Raw genomic sequence first — 15,564 nt, forward strand, 5'->3', positions numbered from 1 at the left:
CAACGGTTTCCCTACTGTTGCACCCTCTGGAGTGGGAATAGTAATTTTTACCCCTACGCTATCCAATGCTTTCCCTACTGTTGCACCCTCTGGAGTGGGAATAGTAATTTTTACCCCTACGCTATCCAACGCTTTCCTTACTGTTGCACCCTCTGGAGTGGGAATAGTAATTTTTACCTCTACGCTATCCAACACTTTTCCTACTGTTGCAATATAGTAATTATATATATACATTTATATGTAGTTTTTAATTTATTTTAAATGTATATGTATTAGTAAGTTTTTTTTAAATATGTTTTAATTTTTTTAATATTTGTTAATTTTTATGTATTTTTACATTAATTTTACATTATTATTAATACATTTATAAAATCGATATTTTTAACTTCGATATTTTTGTACTACGATATTTTTTTTCGATATTTTTGTACTTACCTTTATAAAGATATAACTCCGATATTTTTGATGTCGATATTTTTGTGTCGATATTTATGTATGTCGATATTCTGTCTGTCGATATTATGTCAGTGATCCAGCAGTAATAGCTATTGCTGACAAATGCAAATGACTAAAGAGAAAACCCAGCATCTATGCCTTATAGATCTGAAAGCGGCTTTCGATCAAGTTGACAGGGCACTTCTGTGGGGTAATCTAAGGTGGTGGGGCCTTCAAGAGAGTACGCTCCGAGCGGTAGAACAACTGTACACAGACACATGGATTCAAATAAAGTTGGAGGATAGGTTGCAGCTGTCTAGGCATATACATACAACTACCGGCCTCAGACAAGGCTGTGGCCTTGCAACACACCTCTTCAACCTAGTTATATCCGACCTACCCCTGGACTTGATCATGTAAATTTGCATTGTCCCAGATTAGAACCACTGCCCCTGTCACACTTGGCATATGCCAATGACATTGTGCTGCTTAGACACACCAGAATAGGTGTGCAAAGATCGATGTAGGAACGTTCAGCATTCGACACGATAAATAAAATAGAAATTAACACAACTAAAACAAAAACAATGACAATGGGTAAGGGCATCGAAACCCCACTATGGGTCAAATCAAACGACATAACCCTAGAGGAAGATAGAAACTATAAATATTTGGGATTCACCATAGACAAAAGCTCAATTTCACGATGCACAAACAATACTTGGCGAAAAAAAGCAAGCCTTTCGTGCGCTGGCAAAAAAACTGGATGGCCCCTCTTTTAAACCATTACTAGCTGTCATTACCACAAAACTATTGCCATCAGTGTCTTTCGCAGGTGTGGTCATGTACGGAAAACACTCCCCAACTTCGAAGAAAATTCAAACGAACACCTACAAGCGAGTCTTTGGCCTCCCTCAGAGCGCCTCTCCAGCGCACGTTGATCTGGAATTTGGCTTAATGAATCAGAGCATTGCAAGAAAATACACAACTATTAAAATGTGGCATAAAATACGGTCTAACCGGAACAACCCACTGGTTAGTGCGTTAGCCAAGTCACTGGAAGATGACAACAATTCAATATACAGTAAATACCTGTGTTTCTCATTATTTGAAACTAACACCAACAATCTATGGGTTCTGAATTTGCCACATCCTACATTCTTTTGACCCATCAACAAAGTAACTAAAATGCACTCCCTTATATAGGATAAGTATACACTAACCTCTGGGTCGCATTCCTGGATGGTAGTCCAATCGTATAACAGCTTAACATCAGCTGAATACCTGAGCACAACATATCTGGAATATCTAAAAAGAAATCTGATAACACTTCGATTTGGTTCTCTCCCATCCTTGGACGATCAGCCTATTTGGAGAAACAAAGGTCCAACATCATGCAGACTTTGTGGTGCTCTTAAGAAAGACATGATCCATCAAGTCTTTCTGCCCAGCGTTAAGACAACATTCAGTTCTCTTGCTAAAACCTGCACTCAGTGAACGGAGAATTCGAATTTCGAACATGCCGGATGGCAATAATCAAGTGCCTAGACCTTACGGACCCTAAGATTAATTGCACTAGAAAGAAATCAACTGCGTTTGACTTCCTGGGTGAGGTTTTAGGCTAAAAGAACACTATCCGATGCCTAGCACAATGGCACATTATCCCACTTGACTCGCGACTTAGAAACTCTAAAGCATTTTACAAAAAACTTTTGACAGAAAAAACAGAGCAAACTTTGATGTCTTATACGTTTTATGAAATGACTGTATGTAACACTATTGCGGCGATTTTTATGAATTCTAAAGTAAATACTTTGTGAACTTTGAGGACTTATACGTTTCATATAATGATTGTATGTAACACTATTGTAACGTTTTTGATTCATTTATAACAATAAAAGATCATTGATTGATTGCTTGTATAGAATGGTAGCGCAGAGTGGAGTGTCGCACAGTGTTGGGTCATAGAGTGTTGTGGCGTAGAGTGACGAGGTGTAGAGTGTTTTGGCACATAGTGGAGCCGCATAGAGTTGAGTGAAGTGGTGTACAGATCATGGAGTAGAGTGTCGTGGTGTAGAGAGAAAAGGTGTAGAGTGGAGTGCCATAGATAGGAATGGTGTAGAGGGGAGGCCTGTCATAGAGTTGAGTGGAGTGGCATAGAGTGCAGTGGCGTGATGTAGATTAGAGTAAATCTACGTGTCACATAGTGGTATTTCTTACAGTGTCTTAGAGTGAGTAGAGTGAAGTGGCGTAGAGTAGGGTAGCATGTCGAATGGAGTGGCATGTCATAGAGTGGAGTGGTGTGTCGTGGAGTGTCAGAGTGGAATGGCATGTCATATAGTGGCATGTCATAGAGTGTCTTAGACTGCAGGGGCATACAGTGGAGTGGCACAGAGTGGCATGGCATGTCATAGAGTGGAGTGGCGTGGAAAATACTAGAGTGGAGTAGAATATCATAGAGTGGAGTGGCATATCATACAGTGGAGTGGAATGTCACAGAATGGACAGGTGTATTGTGGAGTGGAATGGCATAGAGGGGGGATGTTGTAGATGGTAGTGGGGTACAGTGTAGTGGCATGTCATAGAGTAGAGTAGAGTGGTGTCTGATAGTTTGGCATGTCTTAGACTGTCTTGGAGTGTTAGGACCTAAAGTGGAGTGGCATTGAGTGGATTGGCGTGGAGTTTCACAGAGTGGAGTGGAATGTCATAGAGTAAGTGGAAGGTTGTAGAGTGGAGTGTCTAAGAGTGGAGTGGTGTAGAGTGTTGTGTGGCGTAGATTGTCATTGTGAAGAATGTTGTGGCATAGAATGACGTGGTGTAAAGTGTCATAGAGTGGAGTGGAGTAGAGTGCAGCGGCTTAGAGACGAGTGGCATGTTATACAGTAGAGTGGCGGTGAAGTGGCATGTCACACAGTGGAGTTGGGTGGAGTGTTGTAGCGTGATATGCAGTGTCGCAAAGTGCAGTAGTGTCTCATAGAGTGGGGTGGCATGTCAAAGTGGAATCCCATTTTGTAGAGTGTAATAGCATGGAGGGGTGTGGAGTAGAGTGTTGCAGGTTGGAGTGGTATTCAGTGGAGTGATGTGACCTGGAGTAGAGTGGTCAGTGGCTTCTCCTACACTAAGGCAGAAGAGCATCACCTCAGTGCTATTTCAGCAGTACAAAAAATAAAAATAAAATGATATAACAGGACATTATCATTTTATTTTTCTATGCACGAGTCTGGGCAGGGCTGGGTTCCCATAGCCAGAGCAGGGGAGGAGTGGTTTGCATTCCTCTAAGTGCACATGACGGTTTGGCTGGTCCTTTAGGGCCGGTCACACTGTAATGTGCACTTGGCATGTTCTCCAATTGGGCTGTGTAGCCCTGACCCATGGAGAACATGCCCAGGCTCCCAGGCACTGCCTGAGCATCAAGACAGGACACTCTGATCAATCGTGACGATGCTCCTGCAGTATCGTGATTGGCTGGGAGAGTCCTGAAGCCTGGGTGCTTCTGGTGCTTCCAGCAGACTTTCCTTCCAGGATGGAGGAGGGAGATACGGTTGCAGGAGAGGCGGCGCAGTGGAGAAGGTATATCTATTTATTTATATTTTTTGTTAATCCACCCTCCACTCCACCTTCCCCATTCTGAGGCAGCCAACACTGAGAGTGGCATGGAGTGGAGTGGCATGTCGTACAGTGGAGTGTCATGGAGTGATATAGTATGGAGTGGCGTATTGTATAGTGGAGTGGCGTGTCATACAGTGCACAGGCACAGGCGTGTCATACAATGGAGTGGAGTGGCATGTCATAGAGTGGAGTGGGGAGTCATAGAGTGGAGTGGCATGTCTCAGAGTATTGTATAGTGGAGTACCGTGGCAAAGAGCGGATGTATAATAGAGTGGAGTAGAGTGTTGAAGAGTGAAGTGACATAGAATGGAGTGCCATGTCATACAGTAGAGCGGAGTGGTGTGTCATAGAGTGGCATGTTGGACCGTGTCTTAGAGTAGAAGAGTGGTGTACAGTAGAGAGGCATGCCATACAGTGGAGTGGAGTGTCGTACAGTTCAGTGTAGTACATTGGAGTGTCATAGAGTAGAGTAGAGTGCTACAGAGTGGAGTGGCGAAGAGTAGAGTAGTGTGGTATGTCCTAGTGCGTCGTAGAGTGTCTTAGAGTTAAGGGGCATAGAGTGGAGTGGCATAAAGTGAAGTGCCATGTCCCAGAGTGATGTGGTGTGTTGTAGAGTGGAGTGCTAAGTCATAGGCTGGACTGACATGTCGCAGACTGTCATAGAGTGGAGCAGACTGGTGTAAAGTGAAGGGGCATATAATGTCATAGAGCAGAGTGGAGTTTTGTGGCAAAGAGTGGAATAGAGTGAAGAACTGGAGCATACAGTGGTGAGACACAGAGTGGATTAGAATGTTGTAGAGTGTTCCTCCAAGGACTGTAGGAAATCATTCAGTCAGGGAGAGAGGTAAGCATGAGTGGATGGCTTTCAATCCTGATTAATTAAAAGTGATGCAGCCAGGAGTAGGAATAGTTTGCCACTAAGGATCGAAAATGCTGTATATTGACCCTACCCACAATGGGGAAGACTAATAAACAACTCCATATGGTTCAATGAATACAGGAAGGGGGCTGGTCTCTACATATCCAATGATAGTAGATACAACACAATAAACAGACCACAGGCACGGTCAATATTCAAGCAATGCCAAAGACAAAAGACAGCTTCTGCTTCGCCTTCATAACAGACAATACACATAGGAACATGGACAGAAGCAACCACAGGTCAATGAGAAGTATATGGTAAGGAAAACCAAAATGAGAACCCCCAAATGTTTTGACACAAGCAGGTAACATTGAAAAGGTATTTTGGGAAACATGCATCAAAATACCTTTGTTTGAATGTTACCTACTTGTGTCAAAACATTTGGGGGTTCTCATTTTGGTTTTCCTTACCATATACTTCTCATTGACCTGTGGTTGCTTCTGTCCATGTTCCTAAGTGTAAATTCCATGTGTTTGATTCAACTACCGTCCTCTGATGAACATACAACCACAAAGTCCACTGCAGCACTGGTAGCTGTGGAACTCACAACCATTTAACATCTACTTTGTGAAGAAATTAATTAAAGTCTTGGATGATTTTTTTAATAAAAAGGATTTTATGTTAAGTTCAAAAGGACTACAAGTGTGATTACCTTTGCCAAACTACTTTGTAACATGAAGGCTTTCTAAGACCCCTTCTGTATACTGGGAGTCACATGTCTTGCTAGCTGGTGTACCATTAAAACTCCATAGAAAGGCTACCAGTTCAGCTATCTAGATTATAGCCTTATGATAAGAGAAGAATGCAAAGGACTCCACATGAATCCATACACTAGTGAGTATTTTAGTTTGCAAAATGTGGTTTCTAATCATAGAATCAAGAACAAGAAAAGTGGTGTACTAGGTGTATTATCTGCAGGGATACCCTACTTAGTGATCGTGTTTGATACAGTACTGCAGTGCAGGCCCAGGAGTACATCAATGCCTATAAAATCATTTTACCTTAAGACGAGTGTCCTTGAGCTTCATCAAGTTGAAGTCATTTTTCATGACCCGGGAGGCAATCCACTTGTTTATTGGCATGAGAAGCAGTGTGAGTCCCAGACCCACTAGAGATACCAGCCCTATATGATTGTACAGCAGACAGAAAGTGATGGCAAACTCGGTTGGCAAGACCCAGACTTCATGAAAGGCAAGGCAGAAGCCAGCCATCTGCTCAGAGTCAGAGCTGATGAAGTTAACAACTTCACCCGTTGAGAAGTGAGACAGGCTACTGCTATTGGTCCTCACAGCTTTACGGTAGATGGTGGAGACAACTACAGCTCTGACCATCAGCTTCACTTTGTGTGCTTCATAGACAAATTTATTTCGTAATAGGGCACCAAGAAAGGAACTTGCAAAGAGCCCTAAGGCATAGAGGATTCCATAGCTCAGAGGTTCCTGGTGGGTTTCTATAAAAGTCACAAAGCGACTGAGCAAAAGAGGTCCTGCAAAGACCATGATGCCGGCCAAAAGCCTGACAATCCCCAGAGAGTAATACCTCATGCCACAGCTTGAGTGGAGTACAGAAATGAGCCGTACCTCCTTCTGGATGTCTGAAGTTTCATGAGGAACACCACTCCCACTGGAGTCATTAGTGGGACTGAGAAGTCTGAGGCTGCAATCTTGGTTGGGAAAGCCTGGTACCTCCTTCATAGTGGTATTCTTTTTTTGCCAGCAGGAATTGAAGCGTTTGTGGATTGTTTGCATTTGGAGATTGTATGGTAAATGATAGACATCATCAGCCTGCTTCAAATCTTTTTGGTGTCCACGTTTCAGCAAAGGTGTCATCCAGAGGAAGAATAAACGTGAAAGACAACTCTCATTATTTTCATCAATCTTCTGCCAAACGGGCACTAGAACATTTGAATCAGTGAGATGAGGGGTGCACTGCGAGGGATTGTTGCAGGAGACAAAATCTTGATCACTGCGAATGGGAGCTACAAACGCAAGTAGGTAGGTGGCAATAAAGGCGAGCTGGAGGCTTATGACAATAAGTTTCAAAATGAGTCCAGGCTGCATGGGGTATGTTCCCGATCCATTACGAACATACCAGACAAATGTGATGACCAGGGATGGCACAGGAAGGAGTACCATGACTCCCAAGGCCAAGGGGCCTCTCGTGATGCAATTCGCTGTCCTGTGGAGCATGAATAGGGATACACCATGAGTGATCCAGGCCAATGCTGAGATTCCACCAATCAGTACTTCCAAGGCAGTTGTTCCGTGCTGTAGTAAGGCAGCCACCGGGGTGATACTGATGATGGTAAGAACAGCAAACAGGAAAGACACAGTGATCCGGCACTTCCAAGCAGGTCTGGGACGTTGTTGAGATCCGGAAAATCTATAATCAACAACGAATAATGTTAGGGAATACAAAATATATTTATCTACATAAAGGTGTATAGGATGAAGTAAACTTTTCAAAGATAATGAACACTACTCAAATGAAGAAGAGATTGAAGAATGCTACAAGCTTAAATCCAAGAAATTTTAAAATAAGTAGTTCTTGAGTTATGTCCTGGTCTACATCATCAAAAAGAATTCCTCCAGATTCTCAAGGAACTTGCTGGGCCATCTCCTCCCACATCCATTCCCTCCCTAATCACAAGATGTGTCAAATGAAGAAGACATCACACACTATCTGGTAAAAGCCATGGCAGGTATAGAGACCAGAAAAGAGTCAGGGAATTAACAAAAAGAGAGAGATGACCGGAGAGGGGAAGAGAGGGAGGGATAAATGAAAGGCCTAGAAAAGGCAGGAGAGAAATAGCATCAACCTATGTATTTTACACTTCTGCAGTATTAAGTGTATACCTACCTACGAATGCCCAGATAGCAGATACTAGTTAGAGCTAGCAGAATGTGTGGGAGGGCATTCAGTATCAGCAGGTTAAAGCAGTACCCGATGCTCCCATGTTCCCAGATTGGAAACGGATCTGAGGGGCTGGACCCACAGAGGTCAGACAACATCAGATCCATCTTCGGTCACCAAAGAATCAAATACCAGATCAACTTCTGAAACGAATCACATAAAAAGTGGGATCAAAACATTGGAACATCACTTTAGTATATAATTTAAATTAGGGGTTGGTTTGGTGAGCATATACTAGAACCAGGAGACCCGGACATAGTCAGCTGCTAACAGTAACAAAATCATATTTCAAGTTAAGGTAGGGCTATGAGACCTTGTACATGTGGTTCTGCAGTGAAATCTGGCTCAAAGTGTTAGAAAAAGACACTGACATGATGACTTTACTCTTCTCATAGGTTCCTTCCAGTGGACATATAGGTTATCCTCTCCAAGATGGAGTCTACTGGGACACTGCCTTGGACCATTGGTAGCAGTGGTTTCCCATGTACTTCAAGCCCAGGCTGAACTTAATACCCACCTCACCATGCTCCAATGAGTATGACTCAATGAAAGATGTAGTGCAGAGAAACAGAGAACCCCATGACTGACAGAAATAATCCCCATTTCTACAGAAAATAAAGTAAAGGCCAAATATCAAAACTCAGTCAAACTACAAGTATTATTCCCATCTAAAAGTGAGAATGATTACCACAGTAACTAAAGTGTAAATATAATGATTGTTGATCACAAGTAACGGTTCAGTGGCCTCCACCTGGGGATTCAGTCACTTCCCAATTGGTCCTGGGGAGAGGCTGAAGGTCTCAGTGGTTCCTTAAAGTTAGAAGGGAAAGGTACTGAGTGGCCGGACACTATTTACAGTGCCACTTGGATATGTTATCGGTCATTTACCTATGGGCACTGACTGCAGGGGACTGGGTACAGCCTATGGAAAATGGTCACACCCTGTGCACACCAGGTAATCAGGCAAGGCAGCGTACCATGACAAAAAGGGACTATGGGCAGAGGTACAGTGAAAAGGGAACAGCAGCATGCCTATTTTATAATTCTTTATGCAATATAACAGTGAAAATATAGAAGAACAGCTTCTCCACTCTTGATACATCATAATCAAATAAATCAATGTGATCACTTTTAAACAAGTCCCCAAACAATATTAACCCAATTGAGTTTACGTATGAATGATTTAACAGGGAGGTCGTGCACCTCTATCCCCTTTGTGATCCTTTCCTAGTTAGGCATCAGTACTTGTTATTGCTGGAAATCCGAATAGTCCCAAACCTTACTAGAGAGAGTTAGAAGGAAAAACGTAAGAGAGTTAGGAGATGAATCAGAAGAGATTAGTATGGGTAAAGAAACCAAGAGGAAACTAAGAATGGGATAAAGGAGGTGAATGGGGTCTTCCATGGAATCAACAAGCTTAATTGAGGTGTGGTAGTATGGACTGAAGGGTAAAACGTAGTGCCACATATTGTATTAGGTCATATTCTAGAGTGTGAAGTGCTGCATTTAGGCTTACAATGTAAGCTACATGTTATCCCTAAAGTTGTCATGTTCCTTGATTTTAGTACGTTGAGGTGGATGCATCTGGTTTCCCCTCATTCCAGGGCTTAGGATATCCCTCCTCTAGTGTAGGAGCACTCTACATGCTTGCCTTTTTATCAGGTCTTCTACACTGTTCTTCTGTGGTGTCTTCTCAAAGATCAATATGCCTTGTATACATTTCTCAATTCACGGGGGTTTATCAGGTGAATGCTTTGGTAATTCGATCTTCTCATTCAATCCCGTATTTGGAGTTCACATCCCTGCAACCTTTGGGTTCTCTCTGTGTCGATCAGACATGATGTGAGGCATTAGAGATGAACACTCCTTCAGGACCTCTTCTTTAGTCCTGGTATGTTTTATGGCACTTTAACTCCATTTTCACACTCTACCCTCCTGAACAGCTTGTTCACCGGTACCCATCATGGTGCCTCTGTTTTACCTATTTTGACCTTTACCATGAAGCTTACTACATTTTAAACAATTGGAACGTGTGAGCATCAAGCCTATGCAGCAACTGCATATGGCCTGTCTAAGGTGGCTTTGTGTCAAGTCAACTCTGCCCCTTACCCATACTCACATGCTACCCAAAGAGAGGCTGTGCTGCCAGTTCCTGTCTACTGCTATATCAGGCCCCCTTATCTATGGGTTAGACTGTCTCATGTCTATTCCTTTAGTACACTATGTCCACTGTATATATAGCTGTAGTGCCCACATCCACCTATTTCCAATCTGTATCATCCTCCTTTCAGCAACCGGCTGTCTTTGTTGTTTCCTCTCTGTAGGGTGGGTCTCTCACCTACACCAGTCTTTGGCCTGTTCTGGTAGCTCTTGTTAAAGTCTGGTCTCATCCACCAAGTTTATTCTACTTTCCGTCCTGTCCACCCTTTATCAAGATACCACAGTGTCTCAGCTTCTGACAGAGGCCTCATGTGGCCTTTATGTTTCTAGGCAGACACTACTCCACTCTCTTCTATTGCACACAGTCACTGGTTATATACTCTCTGCACAACGGATTCTTGGGGTTCATTGCGTGCCCTATCCGGATGTCTATTTGAACCTTTCTCTGGTCTGTAGTGCTTTCACTCTATTGTACACATAGGTGAAATCTACCTCAAAGATTTGACACACTTGGGCCTACACAGTCCAGCGACTTATCAAACTGGGAAAAACATGCACAGAGTTTAATTTTGTAGCTTCCAATAACATCTTATAAGACACCAAGAATTGTTACGTTTGTCTGTCTCCCATAATCAGATTAGAGGGCCTCTATCCCACTGATTGTCAAGCTAATTACTCTGCTCCTCAGTAGTAGGACCAATGACCTCCCCACACAAAAAGGAACAAATAACAGCGAATTACCCAGTTCCTGGGAGAGGAAAGGTTGCTTGGGGAAAACCTGCATCTGATAACTAGCTTTCAAACTGCAACTGGGCTGGATCAGCCTAGACTCACTGAAAGAAGGAGGAATCCCAGGCATCTGGAGCCAACACAGGAAGGGCCCTCATTTTAAAGTTTGGTGGGAAAGGATCTGGCAGCAATGTCAGGTAGGGGTGGACTGAGACCATCAGGAGAGCTTGCTGCATAGAAAACTTAAATGAGTCATACTGGATTGTTCCAGAATGCTGTGTAGGAGGGTTGGGACAGGAGTGGAAGTATCACGTGGCCTCCTAAGATTGGGCAGCTATGCTTGGCATCTAGAACATTCCACCACCACTTATAACCCCCTGCACTGCACAAGGGAGAGACAGGGAACAAGACCCTGCACCTGGAAGGCAACAACAAATGAGTAATGAACAGCTGGAAGGGGAAGCCACCTGATGCCGGACTTTGCCTCCAGATGACCTCCAGGACTAGATGGGTCTCTCCAGGGCCAGTGTCACTGGTCCTCTTACGCCCCCTGAAGGTCTTCTGTGGAAGTTCTAGACTTCAGTGCCACCCCGAATGTTCTGTAAGACAGCCAGGAGGTTCTGATGCTTGGAAGTATGGGTAGGAAGATGTTCTGCTGGCTGGTAGTGGAGGGGCTCCGCAAGATGCCTCTCACCAATAGGAGAGGAGCCCCAGGAGCAAGACAGGAGAGAAGGCTGGTGCAGAGAGCAAGGAAAACCAACTCCCTTCAAAAGTCTGCTTGGCAGCGGTTGGTGGGACTTGAGCTGTATTTGATAAATACGCTGCCAGGACCATCGCGGAAAGACTCGGCCATTGATCAATGGATCATGAACTATCCAAGTTTAAGGAATGTGGTAATCAGACGTCTACCTATGGCTCTGTCCTAAGGTAACATCCAGCGGCAAGGCGAGGGTTTGAAGTGCACAGGAACTTCATGCAAGCCCATGGGGGCTGAAACAAGATGGGACAGATAAAACATCAAGGCAATGTATGAACCAACATTGCTTTTCCAACATGGCGGCCATAATGGGAATCATTCCGTAGTCCTTTCTTGTTTGCTATCACTCCAACAAACCACCAATGAGGAGGATAACTTCATTATTTAAATAAATGGCATGCTATGCACAATGTATACACATTTTGACACTGGAGAAGGCTTAACAATGAAATTTGTCTGCAATTAAATGTTGGATTTAGGCAAACCCGTGAGTGCCTCACATCTGTTGGAGCTGTGAGATAGTACGTGAGTCCGACCCTCACATTGTGAAGGCACCCACCTTAAGAGTTCGGCAGCGGTTGGTGGGACTTGAGCTGTAATTGATAATTACGCTGAAAGTACCGTCACCGAAAGATTCGGCCATAGATCAACGGATCGTGAAGTATTCAAGTTTTAGGAATGTGGTAATCAGACTGCTACCAATGGCTCTGTCCTAAGGTAACATCCAGCGGCAAGGCGAGGGTTTGAAGTGCACAGGAACTTCAAGCAAGCCCATGGGAGCTGAAACAAGATGAGACAGATAAAACATCAAGGGCTATGTATGACCGAACATTGCCTTTACAACATGGCGGCTGTAATGGGAATCATTCCCTAGTCCTTTCTTTTTTTGGGTGGGAAATCTTTTTATTAACATTGCTCACAGACTCGCAAAATACATCGCAGTGTTCAATTAACTTGAAATCTTTAACAGTTCATTGCACAATCGAGGGCAAATCATACATTCTCGAGTCGTCATCATCCCTATCACCCCTCTCCCGCCTCCCCCCCTGTTCCCAGATACTTCTGCCAGGGACCCCAGATCTTCCTCCACTTCTTCACACACCCCCTGGCCTGGACAACTGTTTTCTCCGCCCTCTGGCACCAGTCTGAATCTCGTCGCTACTGGTCCCATTGTGGCGCCTCCTGTGCCCCCCAGCTCCTGGACACGTTCCTCTTTGCCACCTCGGCCGCTAGGACCAGCCAGATCTTGTTATACCTTGACCCGTCCGTTGGGCCTTTGATCATTAATAAAAACCATTGTGGTTCCACCGGGACTGACGAACCCACAACTATCTCCATAGTGCTAGCCACCCTGGTCCAGAAAGGAACCACGCTTGGACAGTCCTAAAGGATATGAAAGAACGTCCCCTCTTCCTGACAACCCCTCACACACAGAGGAGACAGGCTTCTGCCCCACGAGAACAGGTTTGTGCGCGGGTAGTACACCCGGTGCAAGATTTTGAACTGGACCAGCCGAAACCGGACCCGCACCGCAATTTCATGTGGGCTCTGCAGTGCGTCCTGCCAATCATCGTCTTCTAGGGTACCAATATCAACTTCCCAGTTCACCCGCAGAGACAGCAGGGAGCCGGTCATGTTATTAATCAATTTTTGGTAAATGGTTGCCGTGGACTTCTCCAAGATGGGGTCTAGCAGGAGCCTGTCCTCCATCGGCGAGTACTCTGGAATTGAAGTCTCCAATGGGATATGGGCGCGCAACGCGTTGGAAAGACACAGTTAATGGTAGTATTGTGAGTCATGCATTTGGTATTCCTTTTTTAGATACTCGAAGGATCTGTGGGCCCCCCTTCCAAATATCCCCAAGGTATTCGATTCCAATCAACTCCCAGCCCTTGAAGCCAGTGAGCCTCTTCACCTCCTTCAACTGGTCCCCGAACCAGAGTGGGGTCCTGCCGGTTATAGTATCTGTCCATCCCAGAAATGTATTGGCCTCTCTCCAGCACTGCAGTACCACCCCTGTATGTGAATGCAAACCACTCCGAAGTTTTCGTGGGTACAGGAGAGGTTCGCAGTTACCATCCGGAAAAGCATACCTGTCCACCCTATAGGCTGGCTCCGAGGCCTCCACATAGACCCAGTCATTGAGGAGCTGGGATGCCCAATAGTACAACCGCACGTCCGGTAGTGCCAGCCCTCCGTCGTACACCCCCCTCGTGAGTTTACCAAGTGTGATTCTCGGGTTACCCACATCCCATAGCAGCGTCCGCAGGGCCTGGGATATAGGCCTGAACACCCCGTCTGGCACTGGGTATGGTGAGTTCTGTAGGATATAAAGGAAGCGCGGCAACGCCAGCATTTTAAAAAGTGCGGCGCGCCCCATCAGTGTGAGAGGCAAGGAGCGCCAATGAGCGACATCCGACGCCAACCGAGCCAGGTGTTGCTCCAGATTTTTGACAAAGAACTCTGCCCTGTCTCTAGTGATATACACTCCGAGGTATTTAAATCCCTCCGTGACCACCAGAGCCGGGCATCGCAACGGGACCCTCGGGGGGCACCCGAGAGAGGGCATAACAAGGATTTAGTCCAATTAATCCTATAGCCGGAGTAACTTCCAAATAACTGTAAGAGGTGGAGCGCCTGTGCCATTGAATGGTAGGGCCTGGCCATGTAAAGGACTATATCATCAGCGTATAAGGAGATACGCTTCTCCAACTCATCTGTGAGCACCAAGCCCCAAAACGACCAATCTCTTCGAATCCAAAGGTCCAATGGCTCCAGTGCCAGGGCCAATAGGAGAGGGGATAGGGGGCACCCTTGCCTTGTACCCCGCCCCAGGGGGAACACCCAAGACGTAACTCCATTCACTCTCACCCTTGCCACAATCCTCTCATACAACAGACGCACCCAGCTACAGAAAACCGGCCCAAAGCCCAGTCGTTGCAGGACCATGAACAGATACGGCCATTCAATACTGTCCAGCGCCATCAAGGCTGTTTGGGTATAGGCCACGTCCTCAGTCATGTACAACACCCCATAGAGGCGCCTCAAATTATGCCGCGTACTCCTGTGGGGCATGAATCCCGACTGGTTGACATGTAACAAATCAGACAGGCCCGCTAGTAGAAGAATCGCCAAGGCTTTGGCCAAGACCTTGGCCTCCACGTTGATGAGTGAGATGGGACGGTATGAAGAACAGTGGTCTGCCGGTTTCCCGGCCTTATGGATGACCACAATCGTGGCCTCCCACTGATATGGCGGGAACACCCCCTCTTGCCTCGCCTCAAGGAACATGCGTCTCATGGGATCTATCACGACAGTGACCTGTCGTTTGTAGAGTTCTACCGGGAGCCCATTGGGCCCCTGCGCCTTCCCAGCCTGGAGCTCGTTAAGGGCTTCACCCAATTCCAGGACCATGAGGTCCGCCTCTAGGCTGTCGGCCTGCTCCTGAGACAGCGTGGGAAGCGCGAAGTCCCGAAGGAACTCCTTGCAGTCTGATTCGGATCTGTGCATACCGGAGTATACACCGCCTCGTATTAGGACGCGAAGGCCTCCGCTATGTCGACGCCCGCCGATACCAGGGTTCCCGCCTCGGTCCTCACCTCTGCAACCCAGGAATGCTCCCGATTTCTTTGTTCCAACCAAGCTAGCAATTTCATGCTTTTGTCCCCTGCATCGTAAATCCGGTGTTGCACGGCCAGGGAGTGGGCCTGTGCCTCATCCTCCACCAATGAGCGAAGTTCCCGCTGTTTGAGGGCAAGCTTGTGGCTGTGCTCCACCGATGGGACCCTCCCCACCCCCGTTCCAACGCCTGTACCTCCCTCTCCAACTGCGCCACCTGGAGCGCCTCCTCCTTCTTCTGCGCCCCTATCAGCGCCTAAACTTGGCCCCTCAAAATGGCCTTGAAAGCTTCCCACAGGATGACCTGGGAATTGACAGAACCCCGATTTTCTTCGAAGTACAACTGGGAGCCCTCCCTGAATTTGTCTACTATGGAATCGTCTTTGAGGCGTCATGTGTCTATCCGTGGAAAGGTTGCCCT

General features: G+C 45.8%; 1 protein-coding gene across 1 annotated transcript in view; it reads right to left on the minus strand.

Moving 5' to 3' along the window:
- The window catches only part of LOC144762274 (ATP-binding cassette sub-family C member 10-like), a 1,353,417-nt gene that overhangs the window by 1,270,521 nt on the left and 67,332 nt on the right, over positions 1-15,564 (minus strand). Inside the window, exons 2-3 of the mRNA XM_078647416.1 lie at positions 7,826-8,022; positions 5,968-7,348 (exon numbers count right to left, since the gene is read on the minus strand). Coding sequence (XP_078503542.1) covers positions 5,968-7,348; positions 7,826-7,986 — 1,542 coding nt within the window. The 5' untranslated portion in view covers positions 7,987-8,022. The remainder of the gene's footprint in view (positions 1-5,967; positions 7,349-7,825; positions 8,023-15,564) is intronic.

This window comes from Lissotriton helveticus, chromosome 6 (assembly GCF_964261635.1).
Source record: "Lissotriton helveticus chromosome 6, aLisHel1.1, whole genome shotgun sequence".
In the NCBI taxonomy this organism is placed as follows: domain Eukaryota; kingdom Metazoa; phylum Chordata; class Amphibia; order Caudata; family Salamandridae; genus Lissotriton; species Lissotriton helveticus.